The following is a 24,603-nucleotide window of genomic DNA, read 5'->3' on the forward strand; positions in this document are numbered from 1 at the left end:
ACACATTTCCCTATCAATTGTCTACAGCCAGGCCCTAAGATACAACCGGATTTGCTCCAATCCCACAGACAGAGACAAACACCTTCAGGCAAACACATCTCTATCAGGCATCCTTAAAACTAAAATGCCCACCCAGAGAATTAAAAAAACAGGTTGACAGAGCCAGATGAATACCCAGGCACCAGCTTCTTCAAGATAAGCCCAACAAAGAAAACAACAAGACACCACTTGTCAATACCTACAGCCCCTAACTTAAACCCCACCAGTGCATTATCAACAATCTAGAACCTATCTTGGAAAATGACCCCTCACTCTCACAGACCTTGGGAGACAGGCCAATCCTTGCCTACAGACACCCCTCTAACCTCAAACAAATTCTTTCCAGTAACCACACAGAATATCTCCATCATACTCATCCAGGAACCCATCCCTGCAATAAACACCAGTGCCAATTCTGTCCACACATCCATACAAGTGACATCATCACAGAACCTAACCACATAAACCAGCACATCAGAGTTTCATATAACTGCATATCCACCAATGTGATCTATGCCATCAAGCGCCAGCAATGCCCCTCTGCCGTGTATATTGGCCAAAGTGGACAGTGACTACCACAAAAGATTAATGACACAAATCAGATATCTGAAAAGGTAACACACAGAAACCTGTTGAGGAACATTTTAACTTGCCCATATACTTGAAGGCCCGAACACTGCATCTTGAAAGGGAGGCTGCAGAACTTAATTTCATTTACAAGTTTGATACCTGCAACAGAGTTCTAAACAAAGACCTTGCGTGGATAGCCCACTACATTCCATATCCTAATGACATAAAAAAACAAACACAGGGTACTTAAGAGCACTTAGTACCCACTCTATCAATTTCATTTAGCATGAACACTCTAATTGACAATTTCCACCCCTTTTTTTCCTTCTCTCCCTCCATCCCCTCTCTTTCTTGGCTCTTTATTTGGAAACTAGACCCCTTAACTCCATTCATCTGAAGAAGTGGGTTGTGCCCATGAAAGTTCATGATACAATCTACATTTTTGTTAGTCTCTAAGGTGCTGCAAGGCTATTCATTATTTTTAAAGTTTTCTTTCAGTTAAAACATTGAAGGACATGAGTAAACATGTCCTTGTTCAGCAAAGTACTGAAGCAAGGGAATAGTCTCATTGAAAGAAGTAAGACATAACACTAACTTATTAAAGGCCATTTTCTGTAAATATTATATGATGGAGTAGAAACCAGTGCTTTACAATGTGCAAAGTGCATTGAAGATCTCCATGGATCATATGGCAGGACCTCAGTGCAGCATAACCCACAGAGGTTCTGTTGAACACTTCTCCTCGGCTGTTTCCACTGTGACAATAAAGAGGAGATTATTTGAAGGGAAAGTAGACAGTGCCTTTGAGTGTGGCCAGTAAGTCCCTGACTACACATTTCCCCTGATATGGAAGATCACAGAATGCAGCAGATGCTATGGCCCTGAGGTTCCAATAGTGTCATGGAGACCATGCAAGGAGGTGCAGCAAAGCATATAAACATATTTAAGACCCAATGATTTAACAAAATAAAGTTTAAGTTGAACAAGTGCTTTGCTGTCTCTGGACTTTAGTCTCCCTAATCCCTAGTGGAAAACCCTGAACAAAGCCATTTTACTTTAATTTTGGTCAAAAGAAGGATTTGCCTCTGAGTGAAATTATTTTGTGTAGTAATTTCTCTGAGAAGTTTCCACTGTACTCAGTGGCCTTGCATATTAAAGCCAAGACGTGACAAATTCACACAGATTCACCCTACTCTAGAGAACAGATTGTGGCAGTATTTTATGAAGGCAGTAAATGGAATGGGATCCCCCATTTCTGAGCAACAGGTATGTTTGTGGATATGGCCATTGTTTATTAAAAAAAGCAGAGGTTCCAAAGATAACTTCTTCTAATGAACAACATGAATCCTACCACTTAGTTTCAATACTGTGAGATGACAGAATATACATAGTGTAGTAGCATTATCAAACTGATATGCATGATTGTCCGTAAGTAATGCATAAGCGCCAATCTTATTGTATTTCCTTAATTGCTGTTTTTATTCTTGCACAAATAAACTGCAATCCATCCAGTATTATAATGCTGTATGCCCAAGTAAAACCCAATGCTCATGTTTAGAAATACAGTGACTTCACATAGAAGACAATCATCATAAACACCAATGAAAGTAAGTACAGCATGACAGCACGAATCTTACATTTTAAGGCAAGACTCACCCTACTCCAGAGAACTGATTGTGGCAATATTTTATGAAGGAAGTAGTGGAACCACACACATCCAGTTCTGATAAACTGTATGTCTGTGGATAGGGACATTATTTATAAAAAACACAGATGCCCCCACATGTAATTTTTCATCTACTGAGCTACGTGAACCTAGCTACTGAATTGAAAGCCCTTTCTCCACTCTGTGGCATCCAGGTGCAAATGCACTTTCATTCCAGCAGTGAGGTGTCTATATCTTCCACATTCAGCACTATCACACAGATTGTTAACACAGCACTGTAAGAGTTCTACCAGCAGCTCCAAGTTCTTACAAAGGAAAGCATTGCAAACAACAGGCAAAGCACATTCAAATCTATGGGTTCATTTTAAGCCCAAGACACAAAGCTAATTCAGATTTCTGAATTTTTCCATCCTTGTTCACATCACAGTGATGGAGCAGAATCTCACGGAACTTGTCCAGGTCCACACCACTAATGCTGGGCTGGAGACAAAAGAAAGAATCAGTGTCGGGACAGAAAATATCTGTTGTTTTTCTACCGTGTGTCAACAGGAATTCCAGAATGACTGAAGCACATAAAACTCATTTTGGGAGGAAATACTAAGCAAGCAGGTAGTATCAGTACAAATGAAATGGCAAGAAGGATGATGGAAAAATTTTATGGCTCTACAATAGGTGCAGTGGGGTTAATTAGATTTAAGGGAGTCTAAATAAGGCAGTTAACATAGTTGCTGTATTTGGCCCAGAGCATAAATGACTGAGCTATGCTCACATAACAAAACCTGCTGCAGAGCAGTACTCAGAACTCAGATCTCTTGATGCCCCCATTCTGTACTGTAACCCTGTTTTCTTGCACAAACATTGTCCCTTGTGGAATATGTGTGATAGACAGTTATTCTTTAAGGACATGTCTACACATCAAAGTTATTTCGGGATACCAGAGGTAACCTGAAATAGCTACCCCGCATCTTCAAAAGCCACCTGTTATTTTGAAATGTTTTTAGAAATAACGGGCATGCTATTTCAGCATCCTGGTAACTCTCATTCCATGAGGGTTAAGGGATGTCTTGAAATAGCACTTCATTTTGAAATAAACTTGGAATGTGTACTTATTAAACTTATTTCGAGTTTAGAGTGCAGTGTAGTCATAGCCTCAGGGTACGTCTACACTGCAGAGCTGTTTTAGGATATCGGAATTTTCCTGAAATAGCTATTCCATGTCTACTGAAGCAGCCCACTATTTTGAAATATATTTCAAAGTAATGGGTGACTTATTCTGACATCCCAGTAACCCTCATTCCATGAATTAAAGGGAATTTCGGAATAGAGAGTTATTTTGAAATTTGGCACTGTGTTTTCATCATCAAATTATGAAATAAGATATTTCAGAATAAACTATGCAATTTGTGTAATGCAAATTATGTAGCTTATTTCGAGCTAAGGGTGCTGTGTCGACATACTCTTAAGTTAGCACTGTGGGTATTTCTACACTTGCACCCTCTTTCGAGAGAGGGATGCAAATTAAGACATTTGAAATTGCAAATGAAGCCAGGATTGAAATATCCCGTGCTTCATTTGCATATTTGCGTTATGGCGCTATTTCAAAATAGCGCCATTTCGAAATAACAGACGCTGTTAAGCAGTTATTTAGAGAGAAAACCCTTCTCTCAAAATAACCCTTATTCCTCATAGAATGAGGTTTACCAGTTATTTTGAGAGAAGGGTTTTCTCTCAAAATAACCACGTCTTAACAGCATCTGTTATTTCAAAATAGCGCCATAACGTGAATATGCAAATGAAGCACGGGCTATTTAAATCCTGGCTTCATTTTCAATTTAGAATGTCTTCATTTGCATCCCTCTCTCAAAAGAGGATGCGAGTGTAGACATACCCGAGGTGCCAGACTAATTCCATTGCTTTAAACAACCCTGAAATACCATGGACTGGCTAATACATTACAGAAGGTTTATTTTAATGGCTACATTTTTATTGCATTGGAAATATGTGGTGTCATTTCTTAGAATTAACATCTTTCCTCTGTTCTCTCATCCTCATAATGAGAACAGACTTTGTGCTGTCAAAAGTATCAGATTCAGCCATGATTACAAAGAAGAAAAGGATGAGGGTGATGATGAAGTCTTCCCTTGAGGAAAGAATGTTTCCACGTCACATGACCCAAAGGTCTTCTTTTTCCTTTGTTTCAGCCATTGTTCTGGTTTAAGATCTTCACAACCTTCTCAGGCACCGTGACAAATGTGAAAAGCATGTTGGTGAAAGTGTAAGCACCAAAAGTACATTGAGATATTTTCAGTGGTAGGTGTTATCTGCCATGTTCTGTTGTTATTGTGATTGTAGGTACAAATCAAAAGGCAACCTGGCAGTTAGCAGTGTGTGAATAGTGGGAAGGAGGAGATTCAAAGTGGCCAGAGGGACAGGTTATGGAAAAACAAGAACTGATGCTGACTGGACTTTCAGATACTGAAAGGCAGATGCCATCCCATCCAATTCATATTGTTAGTCTGGATACACAGAGTCAATATAAAGAGTAGTTCTGATTCTTAGATAAAAGATGCCCAGGGTTAATCACACCTTATTATAGGAGGAGCTGGTAACAACTCCTCCCCCCCCCCCATAATTAGGTTGCCTCGCACATTCTATTATAAAGAATGCCTGGAGCATTGTCTTTGAGAAGCTCCCCATCTCCTTGTTCACAGAAGGCCTTTGATATTTGGCAGAGGAAATCCTGTTGGCCACACAAGTGCCTTTTCTTTCTCCCAGGACACTCCACTCAGAATTTGCTGAGGCATAATGTGTTAAAAACTGCCAACTCCTCTCGCTCTCTGACATTCCTCAGGACAATTTTTGGTAGTGTGTCAGAGTCATTGTTCATTCCCAGGCAGGGTTCGCTCAGCTGCCAAAGAGCAGTACTAGCACATGCTGTAATGGGAACACCAGGAAGCTGCTGGACTAGCTGTAGGCAGAAGGAGGGGGAATGGAAGACAGGTGGGACAGGCTCCCTCTTTAACAACTCCCTGGCCCAGAGCATGGTCCCAGTGATCCATTTACATTCCTTCCTTTGGGTTCACCAAATGGATCAGGAGTTCTCCCCAACTCCTGGGTGGGAAGAGACAGAAAGACAGGCTGGGCGTCCTACAACCATCCCCCAAAACCCAGCACACCACACCAAGAGTCAGCCTCACCTCTGGGGGCCAGACATGGGACAGGCACTCTTCACATTGCAGGGGTGAGGAACATAGAGAGCTCCAGCTGAGCTAACTCCCAACCACTCTCGAACCATTTCCCTTGCTGCCAGCCCTGTAGCTCAAGTAGGAGCTATCTGTGCTGCAAGAATGAAGGTTCTAACTCCAATAATGATTCTAACAGGAGTCAGCTTTTAGCTGCAGCATCTCGCAAATGTAGTTTCACATGGGAAGCCTCTAGGGGTACATTTACACAGTGAGTCTTAGAGTCCAGGTCAACTGCTTATGCTACAGGGATAAAAATAGCAGCACAGATATTCGGACTCAGGCTAGAACCTGGGTTCCAAGACCCACCTACCTTGTCAGTTCTCAGAGCCAGGGTTCCAGCCTGAGCCCAAACATCTATGCTGCTATTTGTATCTCCATAGCTTGAACCTGAGTCAGGTGCCCCAGGCTCTAAGACTCGCCACAGCAGGAGTTTTTTTCCAGTGTAGATGTACCCTCAGGTAGCCAAGATGGAAACTATGTTTATCAAAATCAAAAGTTCAGATCGTATCCAGAAACTAAATGATGTAATCTGCCATCTGGGGGAACCACCAAGGCACTGAATTGCATTTTGCATTAGCTGAAGAGCCCAGATGGTTTTCAGGTGTAGCTCTATGTACACGCTCTATGCATAACGCATACGTACTAATTCAGTATAGACGTAGCAAGGACCTCATCCAAACTAAAGTTTGTAACTTTCTTCCCAAGCACAAATGGAAAAAAGAACTATGAATCTGATAAAAACAAGTACTTCTGTGGCACTTTAGAGACTAACAAAAACATATAAAATCATGAGCTTTCATGGGTAAAACCCACTTCATCAGATGAATTCTGATAAAACCCACCTCATCAGGTGGATTCATGTGAGGAAGTGGGTTCTGTCCACAAAAGCTCATAATTATATATATATTTTGTTAGTTTGTAAGGTGCCACAGGACTACTCATTGTTTTTAAAGATAGCTAAACACAACTATCCCACTTTTTATAAATCTGCTGTACACTTAGGTTTTTCTGGTATAGCTATGTTAGTTAGGAGAATGAAAAAAAATCACCCCCCCCTTGTTGACATAGGCATGCCTGCAAAAACCCAACTGTCAATGCAATTATGCCAGAAAAAATATCTTTTGCCAGTATAGCCCACGAGAAGATTAACCCAATGTTGCTTGGGTCCGTAACTCAAATAAGTTTTGTTTTTCTCCATTTAAATCATTGCTCTGAGGCGTGGTTGGAAATGAGGGGTTCAACATGCAGGATGCCCAGGAAGAGAAGATAACCTCTTGGGGTCAGGCGAGAAGCCTGTCCATGTTCACTGCAGTTGCAACAGGTACAGCCAGGGGAGCGGTGCCTGTCCCCCAATTTGGGGACAGACAGACAGACACACAGGCAGATAGGCACACAAACAGACAAACTCTCTGAAATATATAGTAGATAGTGGTCTCTTTCTACACCTCTACCTCCAGCTGGCCCAGTAGGGTTACAGCTTTCCTGGTTTCCTTGTTTGGTGCCTTGCTGCCCTCCTTGGGTCATTCTACAGTATAACTGTCCCTCCTACCAGGCCCCTCCCTTTCCATTTTATGAAAAATAATTGAATTCCAGGCACATCCCATTGTCTTGGCATAACCAAACCCTTACCTTGCCTTAAGTTATGATAAGTGGAAGCCTCATACCAAATTTGTTGGTCCTAGTGCTTACCATTTAGGTTGAGTTCTTGAACAAATGTACTCACAGATGGACACGCATATAGACAGATTCACAAACTTTCTTAATTATACAGTAGATTTCACTCACCGAAGCTATACCAGAAAAAGTTCTCTTTAGCAGGTATAAACTGTGTCCCCACTATGACAGTTTGCCATGGCAGTGACAATTCTTAGTGTAGACAAGGTCTTGGCTGGGGTGGCTATCTGCACACCCAATAACAAACAAAGACTTCATTAAACCCCACACCCTAGATGGCAAACCACAGTAACAAAAGGTGGGTAAGATCCTTTAAGTGAAGGAAGTGATGTAATCTTCACCATTTCCTCTGGTTCTATCTGCCTACTATCATCTCCTCAGTCTTAATTGGAGCAAATGTAATTTTACATTAAAATTTGAAACATTCTGTGTGAGACAAACAAAATATTTTGGGTTTTTTTTTGTATATGTCTGCAAGAAAAATGGAAAAAGTTCAGTTTCAATTCAAAACGAATCACTTTTTTCCCTGCAGGTATTTTGGATGGCCACCAATATGAAAAAAAAATCCATTATTAATTCACTGCTTATGACTTCACTGAAAACTGAAAGCATTCAGCTCCTCACAAGATTGGGCTCCTTTGCTCTCATAATGAAAGTGATAAGAAATGACAGAGCCAGGTATTGTGCATGCAAGTTTTCCCTCTTTCCTCCTTGTCCCGACCACAGAATCAGTTCACTTTATTCATTGAATCCTACATGATCTTGACCCCCCCAAAAAAGTGCACATATGTACCAGTCATAGACTGAACATTCAATTAGTGTTCACTAAACTTCATTGCTCGTCTGATTTAGTACATAAACTATTTTGGGCCTCTATGAAGAAGAAACTGCTGGCCTTATTGAATTATACCAACTTGTGTGCTGATAGTGTTAGTGGGATGTGGACAAATGCCCAATAGTGTTCATGCTGAGACCATGACATTAATTTCTTCCTATGACTAAATCTGATTCCAGATTTTCAAAGGTTTGTGCATTTAAACTACTGAACCAAATTGGGAACGTATCATTTCTATGAAAAATATGGGAAACAATAAATGCAAAATATCCTGAAGCCACCTTGACAAGCTCCATCATATCTTTGACAAATCCATCCACTTCTGGACCTTCCAGTGCCCCTGTTTTGCTCTGAAAGAGAGAGGAATGCATTAAAGGTGTTTCACTAAGTCAGAGCTATAGTAATATTTTCTACCCACCAGATCCCACCAAAGCTCTATATACCCATAATCTCCTACTTCCCAAAGCATCACCTGTGACTTCTCTTCCCTCAAACTGTGCTGACTTCTTCGCGCACCTGATTGTGAGGCTCTTTGGTAACTACCCTACACATCCAGTGAAGGTAGGAAATGGTACTCATGTGCTGCTTCCCAATTTAGATAGACCAAGTAGGGAATTCAGTCTCTGCCATGCCCCACTGGTGCTGGAGTCAAAGAAACGTGAATGGGTTTTGAAGTGGCATTCTGGTTGAAGAGGTGAGGCATGCATGTGGTGCAAAGATGCTGGAAGGGCACAGAGCTAAGGCCAGCACTGCTTCTGTGATTCTATGAACACCGAAAGGGACTCCTAACTGACTGCACTGCATGGAAATGAATGCAAGTCCAAGTCCAAATGTGCCACTAGAACTGCAGTCTAATAAACACCCCCACAGAACTCACAACATCGTAGTGTGCAAAGATTTTCTCAAAATCGCTCCTCCTCTCTTCTGTACTACAAGCCTGAGTGCAGAGGGAAAAAAAGATAACAGGTTGAGGAAAGGGCTGAGCTATCAAAGCTGAAAAAAGCAGAATGAATGCATTAGGAAATAGTACTACTTACATCCATTTTAAATTGAAGGAGGAAATTTTCCTGGAGTGCCAAAATCCTAAAAGGGTTTTAGAAGAGATCTAAATTATGATCTTTTTGGTTATTGTATTAGTTCTATTTGTCCAGAAGGCAGAAAGATTGTAGGTTATAGGGATCTTAAGAAGGAGGTCACCGAAGGAGAGGTCTTTTGGATGATGTGACCATAAATCTCTGTGTGTGTGTGGGATTTGCAGTATGCATCCCTTGCCTCACTGCTCTGAAAATGGACTTCTTTGTGTTAATGACCCTTACAGAACATTTCCAGCAGTAGGACCAATGGGGACAGTCAGCATTAAAAGTGAAAGCTACTGTCCAGTTATTCCCCTGTGTGAGTGAGTGAGAGAGAGAGACACACAGAGAGAGAGAGAGCGCGAAAATCTTGTCATGGCTGAATTCCCTGGCTGTGAAAGTAATGGACAAAATCATATTTTTGTAGCACTGACACTATACAAATTACCCCTGAAAGCACTACTAAAAGCCCTTCTTTCCTGCTGATATTCCAGCACTTGGTTTCTTCTGGGCACAGAATGCCAATCATGTCAAATTGTGCCCTCATAGGAAGTTTTACGATGTGACAAGTGACAAATGTTCACTCTGAGCTGGAGGGAATCTACTAAACTCATTTTACTAAGAGTCAGCTGGCATATGTGTTATAAGCAGATCACTTACAGAGCCATATCTTAGAGAAAGCTGAAATAATGGTCTCCCTGTGGTATTTTTCATTCTCTCTCTATCTCTCCCCCCGCCCCCAGTCTCCCTTTCCCCTTTCTATTTCAGAAAGTAAAGTATTAAAGGATTCTGAGTTATTATTCTCTACTAAATATTAATGAAAAGTATTAAAGGATTCTGGAGTACATATAAGCACCTTGATTGCACCTCTGTATGCACAGTCCAGACCCATCTAATACTTTCTCTCAGTTGCCATGTTATCACCTTTGAAACACCCCTTCTAAGATGCTGTGGTGATGGGAACTGTACTGTAGAAACACCTAAACACCTAGGAAGGACAGTCAGATTTCACTCGAAACATACAAAGAACACAAACTCAAGTCTGTATAAATTCAAACTCTGCATAAACCATCAGCTTGCCCAAGTCTGCCGTTAGAAGCTGCTAAACCATAACAGTATCATTGAAATCTACCTTGCCAGGTCATTCAGATCCAGACGTCCATCTTTATTTTTGTCAAAGATCTTCATCTAAAATAAAGAAGAAAAAATGGTCATAAAATAGTAACACTGAGGGTACGTCTAGACTACAAGCTTCTTTTGAGGCAATCTGGATGCTCTCTTTCAAAAATGCCCTCTTTGTGTTCAAGAATGCCTTTTTTTGAAAGAGCTCTTTTGAAAAAAAGGCATTTTTCCTCGTAAAAGCAGGTTTACCACTGTCGAAAAAACTGCCGTGTTCTTTTGATTTAATTTAGAAAGAATGTGATGGCCATCTAGACACAGGTGAAGGGTTTTTTTTTGAAAAAAAGCCACTTTTTTCGAGAAAACTCTGTAGTCTAGACATAGCCTGAGATAGCTGGGTTAGAACATACACTCTTAGAATGCCTTGGAAAAAGTACACCTTTCAATTGTCCTTTCAACTGTAAGGAGGGCGGTGCAGAGGGAATGAAACACTACTTGAATCCATAAGAGGTGTGCTGACTATCCTATCATACCACTCCTCCCATGGTGCAGCATGCTGCTCCCACGACTGGTCAGCATGGAGGGTGGAGGAGAATGGTTACTTCTGCATACTAACCCCAGAGTTCTCAAACCAGGTCCTGCCAGGTTCATGGGAGCAGCCAACCCTCCACCTGGCAGCTTGCTGGCAATAGCTTACCTGAAACCCAGGAAGTCTAGCCCCCAGCGTGAGGTCCCATCCCTAAGGTCCAAGGGGCAGAGCCCCAGAGTGGCTGATGGGCCTACTGGCACTACTTAAGCTAGTATCAGGAACAGGAAGCCATCTGAACAACTGGGTTTCATCCTCGTCCAGACTGTTGTAGCCAGACACAAAAACCCCATCTTGTTTTTCCACGAGCCCCATCTTGTTTCCCCCCCCCCCCCAGAGAGCAAGAGAAAGGCAGTCAGCCTTTGATGCCCTGGGAACACAGGTGTGCTGTCCCTGGCTCTACCATAAACAGAAACCAGACAGTAAATGGGCTAGCTGATGACCCGGGGCCTCCCGTCGCCCTGATGGCTAGTACCAGTAATTGACACGCCTGCACTGTCCCAGGAGAGGAATCTTCGCCCATCACATACCAGAGGTGCCCATTGTCTGCATTTTCCCAGGTGTAAATTATGCTTTGCACCCTTCGTGGGAAACTTGGCATTCAAAGCCATTTTTCCTAATTGGCCACTTGAAACCAGGAAGAAGCCTACATGACCCAAGGGGTATAAAAGAGGTTCAGCAGCCCGCCCAATTTGAGCTCCAATCATCTATACCTGCTGGCAGGTATTGATTGTCTCCCGAGGTCTGTGGGACGCCCAACCTCGCCCTACTTCTTCCCGAGGGATTGAGAGAAAGACGCTGGCCACGCCAAGTCTGGAACGCAGGGGTGAGAATATATACCTGCTATGTGTCTATTTTGCATGCATTTAATAAGAGCTCAGAGAACCAAAGGGTTTCATGGTACCTGTAAGTAACTTATTAGTGTAATTTCTGTCCTGTCCTTTGTAGTGTCTGTGTTATCTGTAACACAGTAGTAGCATTTAACAACTAAGTTTACCCTGTAACAATAAATAGTAACTGTTTAAGCTTTAACCTGACTCCTTCAGTTGCTGTAACAGAACCAAGCACAATTTAAAAGAACTTCAGCCGGTCATAAGGGACTCACTGCCCTGACCGTCGGCTGACAACTGTGTGCCCTATGCTTCCTGCTCACTGTACCTGTGGTTCCAGCATGATCTCGTGGCATGTGACTTGTGGTTTCTGCCTGCCAGTTTGTCTGTTTCCTGACCTAGCTGACTTCTGACTCATCTCAAAATGGCGGTCTCTGGCTCTGATTTCTAGGTTTGGTTGCCCACAACCTGGCCATGACACCTTGCTGGCAGCTAGGAGCAGTGAACACTGCCTAGCTAGGTTGTGGGCACCTTTCCCACTTGCTTGTGCACCCAACACAAGTGTCAGCCAAAATCTGGCCCCTTTTATCCAGCCACCAAAGTTATGAAATGAAACAAACACATAACAAAGATTCTTCCCATTCATACCTGGCACAGAAGTAAACCGTTACCCTAGTAAGTTCTTTACTAAATTAAAAACCAACTTCACATTATTGTCTTTGGAAAAATATTGGTCCATGGAAGAACTTTAAACCCTTCCATATCTGACTTCAGTATTATCCTCATCAGTGGTAATAGTTATGGTACTGCCCTAGAGAAAATGCTTCATTCTGGTACACAGAAATGTCAGCATTTTATATTGTCAGGGTTGAGGGAGCAGAACCTAGCATCAAGAGGAACCAGTTTTCTATAGGAATTTCAGATGGACAGTGTCAAGGAGTTAATCCCGATAAATATGGGTGATATCTTTTGCTTAATTTATTCAGATTGTTCCTTCCTGGTGACTCACCCCCATATATTTTGTTGTATTTTGGAGTTCTTTGTCTGTGTGAAGCACAAATAAGAGATGATCACTTAAGCAAGGAGGAATTGAAGCTTGATAGAGCATAAACATGAATAATTCATAGCAAAATGATGTAGAAAAAATGATTTCACTTTTTATTGCAAAAACGAACTAATATTTCACCAAGATAGGCTGCTGTTCTCCTTCTCATATTCAGTATTAGGATATCTACTAACATTTCTTTCATGAAACTTATTCCTGTAGTGGTTATAACTTTAATAAACATCTAAGTGATTGTACAAGTCCTTTAGAAGGTGTATGTAGCCTGCCTTCCCCAGTTACACCTTCTGTAAGAGGCACAGTGTTCAGCAAAGAGTCCCATCAATGAGACACAGAACAGGACAAGATGACCTCACAGTACTGTCAAAGAAACCAAGATGCTGTTTCTAAACATCTTGCCAGAACTGGGGCAATTGCCAGGGAATTCAGTTCAGAGCTTGACACTTACATAAGCTCCCAAGAGCTGTGTGAGCAGACAATGTGAAAAGGGGCTAACACTTTCTGAGAAACCTGTAATGTGAAGTCCTATGACCAAACACATTTCCTTCCTGCAACCACGGTGAGAGTTTACAGTAATACTCTTTAGAGTACTAGGATTAGTACTTGTAATAAATAACAGTATTTTATTGAATGATCTCTTCCTAATATATGAGGTCTTTACCCTATGGATATTCATCATTAGATTTTAAAGAGCACTCGACATTGGCTCAACTTTATTTCCACTGAAATGAGTAAAGAGCAGAGTATCATCATAGGCCAATGCTGAGAGCTTTTTAAAGTTATGTCACCAATTCAAAGTGATTTGAATATACAATGGATACATACATATGTATACAGCTTCATTCCTGTTTCAGAAGCCTGTTTTGTATGCTTTTACAGTATGGTTTTATAAACATTAAAACTAAGAATAAATTTGATTTTCTAATTTCCTCTCAACCTGGAGCTCAAAGAATGAGTGAAGCAAGTCTAACATGACATGAAGCAGTATAGTGTGACTGCTCTGAGTGAGATCAGGAAAAAACATCCTTGAAACTCTATATGTACGAAAATACGGGTTATTGTGGAAGCAGTGTAAATAGTCCCTCTTGCAGTAAAATTTTAAAAACCTAATTCAGAGTCAATGTGACCTAGGTGCCTAAGTCACTTCTGAAAATAAGTTTCAGGTTCTTTTGAAAATGTTTCCTTAAATCTCTTGTTTTGGGGCTACAAGTGACAAGTGTGGTATGCAATTATTTATCGACATAAATAATATGAAGCTTTATAAAATGAAGAGCCACATGAAGGGAGAATCACCATATTCTAAAAAACACAGGGCCAAATTCATATCTGATGTAGTTCCACTGAATTCTGCAAGAAAGCAAAATATGCTGAAGACATCTTCCTAATCTTTTTCTTATAAGAAGGAACACCGTGCTCCTCACTGCATTACTAAAATCAATATAACACAGTCTTAATCTATTGCTAAACTTCACCCATGTTCTTCTTGGTAGTTCTGTTTTACTCAAGTTATCCTTTTATTTTCTACCATATGTGATAAGTCTCAAAAATACTCTGGTGTCAGCAAAAACCTCTCTTTCAGTTCAGGATATTTACATTTTTAAATACAGGCCTAAACACCACAATATGCTGTCATACATCAATTAGGAAACCTGTAGGTGTGCTTTAGAGAATTTCACCCTCCATGAGCTCTAAATCTTTGGCTTCCCTATGGGTATGTCTAGACTGCAAAGGTATCCCGAAATAGCTTTCCTGTGTCCAAGGAATGTGTCCACTATTTCAAAATAATTTTCGAAATAACGGACGCGCTATTTCGGCATCCCTGTAAACCTCGTTCCATGAGGAACAAGGGATGTCTCAAAATAGTGCTTTATTTAAAATTTTAGTTCTGTGTAGAGGCACCAAATTTCAAAATAGCCTATTTCAAAATAAAATGGAAATAAGATATGCAATTTGCGTAGTGCAAATTGCATATCTTATTTCAATTTTAGAGTGCAGTCTCGACGTACCCTATCAGACTGAAATAAAAATACCAATTAATACAAATTGTGACGACAATTTGTGTGCTGGAGACACATTACTGTTACTGTTAAGAAGTGGGGTGAGGCCAATAACTCATTGCACAGTCACTAATTACTTTTTCATTCATACGTCTCCTAAGTCTCCTTGCTTTCAATGGTACCCTTAGGAGTACATAATATAAAACATAAAATAAGAAGACTATAAAAAGCTCCTTACTGTAGTTATTCTTCTATCTGGGCTTTCCGGTGTCTGTTGTCTACCTCATGTTTGTCTGACTTAGAGGACAAGAGCTCTAGAGTAAGAAATGTCTTCTTGGCCATGTTTTGGCCACCTAGGGGGAAGATTGATGCCGCCACGATTGATCTTCCGGACTGTGATTTAGCGGGTCTAGTAAAGACCCACCAAATCAAAGTAAGAGAGCGCCCCCTTCAGCAGTCGGTACTCTTGCTCCTGTGAGGGGTCAGGGAAGCCAAAGGGAACAAATGCTCCTTTTGGCCTCCCGCTGAGAGGATAGTGGGGAAACTTGAATTAAGGAACATCAAGTCCAGCTACATAATTAATGTAGCTGGAGTTGTGTATCTTAATTCATCCTTCACTTTTAGTGTAGGCCTGGCCTACTTGTGTGTTTTATCAAACAGCCATGACTTATGTTCACTACTACTATGGGCTACATAAGAATTGGTGACCTAAGCATGAAAGGAGCTCTACCCCATTACCAATCTCCTGAGCAATTGGTCCCCTCTTGCTTTTAATTTGAGCCTAAAGTTTAAATTGTATTGACTTTGTATTTTATAACTAATCAGCATCATTTCTTTCCCTTTGCTCCCAACTCCCCCATCAGCCCGCTGTCTCTGAGCTCTGCTTCTGCCAAATCAAGAAAGACTCTCCTGGTACCAGACTCTTCCTAGGATGGAAGTCAGAGGTGGGCTAGATTGAAAATTGGGGGTGGGCTGCACTATACATCTTGTGGGCATACTTATGGGAGTACTGACGCTCACCTGCCACCACATGAGCCTGGGAGGAGCACGAGGGCTCTGACCCTTTCCTGTTTCTTTGTAGGAATGGCTCTGGAGCTGACCGGGGCTCTTGACCTGCATCTCAAGGACAGCTGCACACATCTCACACCACCTGCTGCCCCACCCCACAGCTCAGCACCTGCGAGCCTGGGGTAAGCAACCGTCAGACTGCCATGGTGGTGAGGCCAAACCCTTTGTTGCAACTGCTGGTCCCTACCCACCCAGCTCAGAGCAGCAGCATCCCTTGGACTCCCAGCTCTGCTGCAGCCCCTGAATGGAGCTGCACATTATCACTCCACCCTGTTCCAGTCCCCTCCTTGCATGGTTCTTTGGAACTCTGCCCCATCCACACTCCCTCTCTGTTCTGTGCTCTCTGTCCCACATTTAGGCCCAAACATACCCCCTTCCTCTGTCTGTGGTCCTCCCTGCCCTAGCCATTCTTCCCCCCACTGTGACCCCTCCCCCAACAAAACCCCACCTCCGTCATCCTCCCTATGCATGCTCCCCCATTTGTGATCCCCTTCCCCTTTGCATGCTACCACTGTCCCCTCAATTATCCTCCCTTCCCTACTGATGCTCCTCTTCCCCCATCTCTGATCCCCCTCCCCTGTCTGTGATCCCTCTCTTTTATGCATGCTCCTCCCCATCTCTCTCTCTGTATGCTCCCTCCCCCCACTTGTTATTTCCATACCCCAGCCCCTTCCCTGTGCTCAGGATGACACCCTTATTGTGCTGATGCTGGCTGCAGTGCTGCCTTCAGTGCTGAGCTTCTGTCCAGTTGCTGCTGCTCTAGCCTCTCTATCTTCAGAGCCGGGGTGCAGACACAGCTGCTGGCTAGGTGCCCAGCTCTGAAGGCAATGCCATCAGCAGCAGCAAAGTAAATGTGGCAATGCCATATCGTACCCCCCCTTCCTTCTGCATAACAATTGATCTTTGTGCTGCGAGTGGTGGCTTGGGGATGGGGGAGGAGAGGCGAAGGTAAATTTTGGGGGTGGCTGTAAACGCCTGCAAGCTCCTCCTCTGGCACCACTCCTGAAGACTCTTCATCTTTTCAAACTTACTCTGTTTATTATGGGACCAACATCCTAAATAAGATTCCCAAACACATTTAATCTTTAGCTATCCATTCAGGTCAACAAAGAAAAAGAAAGTCCCACCTGAAGGTCTAGGTTGTACCTTTCTGCAATAATGAATTTAACATGAAATCTGAAAAACATATATTCAATAGGGAATACCTTTCAACAAATTAGTTCAGGTACCACATCTACTCAACTCGATATAATCCCATTACTTGGGACAACTGTAGCTCATATACATCTGCTATGTGCTATCCCTGCATAGATTACACATCAAATGCCTGGGGATACCTTTATTAATTAAACTTGTTAATTTCAAGCATGCAAGTGTTTGATCTAATGTGATAATTGCACACACACACAAAGAATTACTGCAGGTGCACCCTCGTATCATGGAGCTATTTATGTGCAAACACACATGGGAGGTTTAAATAGATGGGCGCCTGATTTTCATTTGAAGCATTCTGGCAGCATAAAGATGTCTTTCAGTGGAAGCAAATGACCTGTATGTCCATTTTAAGACCCCTTCACTTTGCCACAGTGGTGAAAAGAACATAGTGAGAATGAGAATATGGCCCAGTATATTTCCAGAGTTTACCTTCTTATCAAAGCTTTATGAAAAATGGTTTATTATTTGTCAAAGCTTCTTCAGGAAAGATGCTTCCTGGTGAGGTTTGCAAGTACATCCATGTGCTTGAAGGGCAGAGGAGAGTTGGTCCAGTTAGCTCATGATGGGCCAGTGTGGGTTGAAAGCAGCAGGTTGCTTGCTGAAAGAATCGTTCCAAGTGTTAACTGCCAGAGTTCTGCAGGCAAGCACAGTCCCTTTGAACTCATTTCACAGACCATGGTGAAAGATGTTTCAGTCCAGGTCTATACTATGCCCAGAATGTTGGCTGAAGATGTGCAACTTCAGTTACGTAAATAACGTAGCTGGAGTCACCATACCTTAAGCCGAGCTTGGTGTCCTCTCCACAGTGGGAGGGTCAAAGTGAGCAAACACTCCCGTCGATTTCCCTTACTTCTTGTGACTCAAGGAGTAACGATGTCAATCGAGGGCACCCTCAGTGTTTGATTTAGAGGGTCCTTAGTAGACATGCTAAATTGAACACCAGAAGATCAATCTCTGGCATGGTAAGTATAAATCTGGCCTCAGAAGGAGCTTCAGAAGGTGAACACGGAAACAAGAATTATCTGGAATGTAAGCAGCCCTGTAATGAGTTGACTTTACCTAGTCAGCATCTTCAGGAATAATGTTAGCACATGAATATTGTCATGATTCCATATGAGAAAATACCAAGGACAGAGTGGCTGATTCAGAATTTGTCCCTCAAAGCAAATATCCTGTATCTCATATTCTGAAGGTCGGCTACCAGATGCCATGAATATGTCTCTGTCATATCCTAGTGGACTCAAGCATATCTGATTCCCCATGGAAGCAGAAGTTGGTAACTGTGGCTATGTCTAGACTACACTTCTCTGTCAATAGAGAGATGTAGCTTAGGCATGTCGAAATTGCTAATGAAGCAGGGATTTAAATATCCCGTGCTTCATTAGCATAAACATGGCTTCTGCTTTTTTTGAAACGGAGCTTTTTAAAAAAAAAACAGCAGTCTAGACGTGGATCTGTCAAAAATAAACCCTTTTTCGACAGATCCTGTATTCCTCAAAAAATGAGGTTTACAGGATCTGCCAAAAAAGGGTTTATTTTTGACAGATCTGCATCTAGTCTGCCGGTTTTTTTAAAAAAGCTCTGTTTCGAAAAAAGCGGCAGCCATATTTATGCTAATGAAGCGTGGAATATTTAAATCCCTGCTTCATTAGCAATTTCGATGTGCCTAATCTACATCTCTCTGTTGACAGAGAGGTGTAGTCCAGACACAGCCTATAAGTCACCAGGACATCAGTTTTGACATGCTGGTGCAAACTGACTGTGTCTCTTTATGGTAGAGTCCAGTATTTGAGTTTACAATGGTTTTCAATCGACATTAAAAAAAAAAGCAGAATGTCTGTGAAAGTGCAAATTATCTGGCTGACAGGGAAGAGGATGAATGCTTTGCTTTAAGCCAATAACACCCCTGAAAGCAGCTGAGGAGGTGCTGCTAGAAACATTCACCCCTAATTAATAGGTAGAGTCCCTTAACCAAGGGAGCTTAAGTCTCAATCTTCCAGAAAAGGGGGGTAGGAAGAGGGGTTGATACCCATAGGGGGCAAGAGCCACAAATTAACTACAAGACATGAAGAGAGCTTTTTTGAACATGAACAGCCCTGGGATTAGAAGACAACCCCATAAGGGGCTTGCCAATATATGGGTTTCCCCTGCATCTTTACTTCAACAAATCCTAAATATCAAAGTCCCAAAGATATACTTGGATTAAACTCTTATGCAGAAGGGAACACTAATAAAAGGAAAGCTGGTACCCATTTACATGCAAGGGTATAGGAAGATGTTGAAGGACACAATAGGTACTGAACAAGCCGGACTGTCTAAACAGAAGGTGTGGTATGACAAAAATACTTGTAAATGCCTATTTGTGATGAAAACTTTGTTGCTAATTATGACATTACATGCCATATTCTTTATGAAAATATGCTTTTGATATGAATACCATAACTGAGATATGCTTTATGCAAGATAATTCATGCAAGACATGATTGGAAAGATTCTGATTTACTTAATAGAATTATCCTATCTGTATGAATGTAACATTTTTTTTATGTGAAGCTAAGAATACTGACTAATGTATCTGTAGATGAGCTGTGCTCCTTTGGGTGACTACCACTTCAAATACTGCAATGGAAAAGCCAGACAGGACTGGTGGCCCATCAGCCAGGACAAAGGACTATGAAAAGGCTTGGCCTTGCTATGGACCCTCCACACTACTACTGACTCATGGATGCTATAATGCTGAAGAGTCAAGTGACCTGGTTGTTTGATACTAACCTGCCTCTTGGACTGCTGAATTGTCCCACTGGGAAGTGGGAGAATCAAACAAAGGATTCCATCTTATGAAAATTCTATATAAGGCAGTTGGTGGAGGAAGGAAAATGGTAAAAGCCTTCAGCTTGCTTATCCTATGATTCCCCATCCAAATTGACATTTGAAATACCTGGTGTGTGTGTGTGTGTGTGTGTGTGTGTGTGTGTGTGTGTGTGTGTGTGTGAGAGAGAGAGTGTGTGAGTGAGTGAATGAGTGAGAGAGAGAACTAATGGATCCAGGCTAAAAAGATACCACCTATGAAGGACTCTACTTGAAACAATATCTAAGGCGAGGAATTATTTGTAACCAATGTCTTCAGTGAATCTAGCTTAGTTTGCAAGCTTTGCATCATTTTCTTGGTAATCTGCTTTGTTCTGTTTGCTACCTCTTTGACTACTTGAAATACACATTTTGTATTTTATAAACGTATTCCTTGTTTATAATATAACTCAGTTTATGAAATTTTTAACTGGTGGGGGGCCAGGAAGCTGTGCATATCTCCACCTTGATGGAGCGGGAGAATTTCATTTAACTTTGGGGTTTGTACTCCAAGGGGAGTGGATACTTGTGGCTGAGGCAATTCCCTTAATCTGAGTCTTCCCATAGCTGATCTGTATCATTCTGCTGCTGGGTGTGGCCCTGCCTGTGTGCTTGCTGGAGGAGGCTTAAGAGCCTGGCTCAGAAAGACGCGGTTAAAAGGTGCCCAAGCTGGCAGAAAAAGGCGGACTCAGGAGTAACTCAGCTCCTTTGGGGCTATTCCAGGGGGTCCAACCCATCATACTAATGTTAAACCTTGTGGTGGAGAAAAAATTGATGTTAATGTTCTGGAACTCATCCCCAGATGTGGCCACAAAAAGGTGCTCTGATTTAGTTGGGATTGATCCTGCCTTGGGCAGGGAGCTGGACTTGATGACCTCCTGAGGTCTCTTCCAGCTCTATGATTCTATGATAGTGAGTAGTAAACTCGGTGATATTTGGGTTTGCACCCAGAGACACTAAACAACATATAATATGCATAAACATACTGCAGTGAGGACATACTAGTCATAAAAATAATGCTTTTCACTTCTACATGCCTTCCATCTGATGACTGTATGAACTTCATGGGTATGAATGAATTAACAGGGTGTTATGAAAGTAAGTTCTCATACCTCAATTTTACAGGAAAAAGGAGGGCACAGAAAGACTAAATAACTTATTCGGTGTCACACAGGAAGTCTGTGACAGGGCTGAGAAGAACTCATCCACCAAATGATATGGCGAGAGATTTGGGGTGAAAACCTACTTTTACTAAAGCAAACAGGAGTTTTGTCATTGTCTTGGGATGGGCTTTACCCTAGCTGCTCTCCATCCATTAATTTTCATGGACCAAACAGAGTGCTTCATAATTAGTTTTTATTCAGGAAAAATTCCCTTTGAATTTTTGGTCTCAGCACTCATATTATTATCACGCAAAGCTAATGTTTTATTCATTTGTAGGCAAGGATAGTGTTTTGGGGTGTTTTTTTTAAATGTAGTAGGATATTATGGAGCTCAAATGAAAGTTTTTTTTGCTGAATCTGATGTTATCGTCTGTGGATATTCAAAAAAATGAACAAATAACCTTGAACTGCATATGATTATTTCAACTGCCTATGTAACTTGATTTGCTGAATCACAAACTAGTAATGGGCTTTCCCTGCATGTGGCATTAATACATCAGAACTAACAGCTAAAGTAATACTGTAAAATACAGAATGCTAAAAACTGCCAGTGTCTTCATTTAGGTGTCTTCACTTGCACTAAGGAGTTCAAGGGGCTTCTGCATAAGAATGAAAGCGAGTCTCCACAGGGCCCCTTTAGCCCTCCCATGAATAGGAGTGGCTTTGTTAGAACAATTATATTAGAAGCCTTGCCACTACCTTGAGCCCAACCCTATAAGGTACAGAGCACTGAACATTGAGAAGGAAATGTGGCTCTCAGAGCACATGGCGGTTTCCATAGAACTGAATAACTTAGGGATGCCAAAGACTTGTTAAACCATCTTGTTCATTTTTTTTGCCAGTGAAAAGATTGTGTCCTAGACTGTTCAAAATTCCCAACTACTAGAATATAATCTCCAATCTTATTTTAAATTGTCAAGTGACCACTGGCCAGTAGGCTCTGTTGTTAGACAAGGGGTGGGCAATAACATAGTAGCAGTTCATTGGGGTTAACCCAAGGTTGGCTGCCACTGCTATGTTTACTCGAATGGCCACAGGTACCAGTGACTGCAGCTCCCTTTGGCTGCAGATTGCCATTCCCAGGCAATGGGAGTGGTGGGAAGTGGTGCAGCCCAGGACACCATTTCTCACAGCTCCTACTGGCTGGGAATGGCAATCTGTGGCCAACAGGAGCTGTGATTGCCCATAGCTGCAGCTGTACAGATAAAAATATAGCAGTGGGAGCCTGCCAGGAGCTAACCCTGGTGGACTAGATCCAGCCTGCGTATTGGTATTTCCCCACCTCTGTGCTAGACACTCATCCTGCTATCGAGTCTAAATTCTCCTTTACTGAATTTCATCTCTTTCTTCTTTATTTTACCCAGTGAACTTTGACTGTTCCTTTTGGCTCAAAAGTGTGCTGCCACTACTAAGAAAATAAGCATCTCAATTGCATTTTTTCCCAGCATGACTATCTCCAATGGCTTTGAAGCTCCTGAAGATTGTATTGTGCATATATAAGGTGCCCATGCAAACACTGGTGAAAGCACTGTCCATGTTCTATACCTGAGGGTTCATCACTTCCCATTTGTTTTTCAAGCCCTGGAGCACAATCAGCAGTCTTTTGATGAAGGAGCAAAAAAGATGCAAAGATCATAAAGTACTGTGAAGAAATGGACTGGTATAGCAATGCATGGCTGCTAAAATGCATTCCTAGAGATGAGTAAAATCTACATTACTGAGTCAGTGGTGGTCACAATGGGAAAAAGGATAAAACTCACAGTGAAAACAGATACAAGAAAATGCCTTGGACTCTGTAGGCTTTACACCAGGGGTGGGAAAGAGGCGCCTAGTGGGTCAGATCCAGCCTGTGGCTGCCTCACCAGCACCCTTACTACAGGGCAGTTGAAGCTGCTTTAAACATCAGGCTGCTAATTGCTATGCAGTCTGGGCAGGGAGGGGAAGGTTCACGTGCTGTCCCTGCCCCCTAGCAAAATCCCTCATCTCCCATTGGCCAGTTTCCGAGAAATTTTGGTGAAGGCAGGGGTGAAGTCGCCTCACTCCCTGTCTCCCCCTTCCTCTTCCTCTTCCTCTCTCCCTCCTTGTGCTGGAGCACAGCCGCATGCAGCAGCTTGCCCAGCACACAGGCAGAGAGCCTGAAGAGTTGCTAGCTGGGAGCCCCCTAGATAAGCACCTTCCAGCCAGAGCCCGCCTCCGGCACCCCACCCCGTCTATCCCCACAACTACTTGTCCCAGGTCATCATCAAAACCCTCTGCATCCCACCTCCTCTAGGTCACAACTCCTTCCCTGATCATGTACCCCCTCCTATAACCCTTCCCAGGCCAGAATCCTCTCCTGCACCCATAACCTCTCCTGAACCCTGCACCCTAAGCCCCTACCCCAGATTATAACCACCTCCTTCACCCAAACTCCCTCTCAGACCCCACACTCTATGTAGCACCCCTGTCCTCTATCCCAAGCTCCCTTCTATACCCCACCTATCATCCCCGACCCCGCACCTCCTCCACAGAAGTGCGGCCCACTTACCAAAATCTTGGAGTGCCCCCCCCCACTAAAATTATTGTTCACCCCTGCTTTACACAAACAATTAGTTTCAAGCAAGCTGGGGACTCATTCTACCTTGTACTACTCTCCCACAGACAAGCTGCCCATGTGAACCCTACTGATATGCATTAACAGTTCATTAATGAGCTCTGATCAAGTCCTCTTTGAAAGAGGGCTAATGTGGGTTAAATGCATACCCCAGCTAGCAGCAAATTAGATGCTCATGTGAACAAACCTTGCATTGTCATTGCTGTTAGTTTCTTCTGCAGCTCTTGCACCTGTTCCTGAAGTTCCTCATGTCTCTTTTTCCCATTAGTCATGGACTCAGCAACAGTCTCCTGTGTCCCTGGATTCACCCATATCTCTTTCCTTCCCAGTCCCTTTGTTTCTCTTCCCATCACCATCCCCACCCATTGAGTGTAGGAGATCAGTTCCTATAAGGCCTATAGTCCTTACTGGCCTATCCCCGGGGTCATTTCCTGATGTGGCCTAGATCGTATGCACTCCTTTCTTAGCCCTTTTCCCAGTTCACCTCTCAGTAAGAGGGCATTCTCTCTTTAGATGGCTTCCCTTTTGGCATCTGCAGCACCTCTTCTGTTTCTTCCTAGCTGTGGCCTTATTGTCTCTCTCTCTTCCTCAGGTTCCTCTGAGCTTGGCCTGTCTCTATGGCTGCACTGTGGGCACTGTCTCTGCAAGTGGTCCTGTCACCCACAGGCCCAACATGCTCGTCCCCACCCTGTTCTTTTTATAAGTGGGGTTCTCTTAAGCTTCCCCTTATCCTCCCAAAAGGGGCATTCACTCTTCACTGGACCTGCTTGCCCACAGGCATAACAAGACACCTTCCATTCTGCTAGTGAGCACCTAACCCTGGTGTTCAGCCTTCCCCCTCTATAACCACAATTTCCCCAGATCTCCTCCCTTAGCAGCTGGAGTACGAGCTGCTGCTCCGTTACCTGGGCCATATAGGTCTGCAGGTACTCCTGGGCCTTGCACTGTCACTGCTGGGCCCTCAGTAATCGCCTAAAGCCCTAAGCCACCTGCAGTCCTTCTTTCTGTTGGGGCTTATTC

At 42.7% G+C, this 24,603-nt stretch overlaps 1 protein-coding gene across 1 annotated transcript in view; it reads right to left on the reverse strand.

Moving 5' to 3' along the window:
* Positions 1-1,855: 1,855 nt before the first annotated feature.
* Positions 1,856-24,603, reverse strand: part of SCGN (secretagogin, EF-hand calcium binding protein) — a 48,520-nt gene continuing 25,772 nt past the window's right edge. The window contains exons 7-11 of the mRNA XM_075919799.1: positions 10,235-10,290; positions 9,067-9,112; positions 8,907-8,966; positions 8,311-8,379; positions 1,856-2,755 (exon numbers count right to left, since the gene is read on the reverse strand). Coding sequence (XP_075775914.1) covers positions 2,627-2,755; positions 8,311-8,379; positions 8,907-8,966; positions 9,067-9,112; positions 10,235-10,290 — 360 coding nt within the window. The 3' untranslated portion in view covers positions 1,856-2,626. The remainder of the gene's footprint in view (positions 2,756-8,310; positions 8,380-8,906; positions 8,967-9,066; positions 9,113-10,234; positions 10,291-24,603) is intronic.

The sequence above is a fragment of the Pelodiscus sinensis genome, chromosome 2, assembly GCF_049634645.1.
Source record: "Pelodiscus sinensis isolate JC-2024 chromosome 2, ASM4963464v1, whole genome shotgun sequence".
Taxonomy (NCBI): domain Eukaryota; kingdom Metazoa; phylum Chordata; order Testudines; family Trionychidae; genus Pelodiscus; species Pelodiscus sinensis.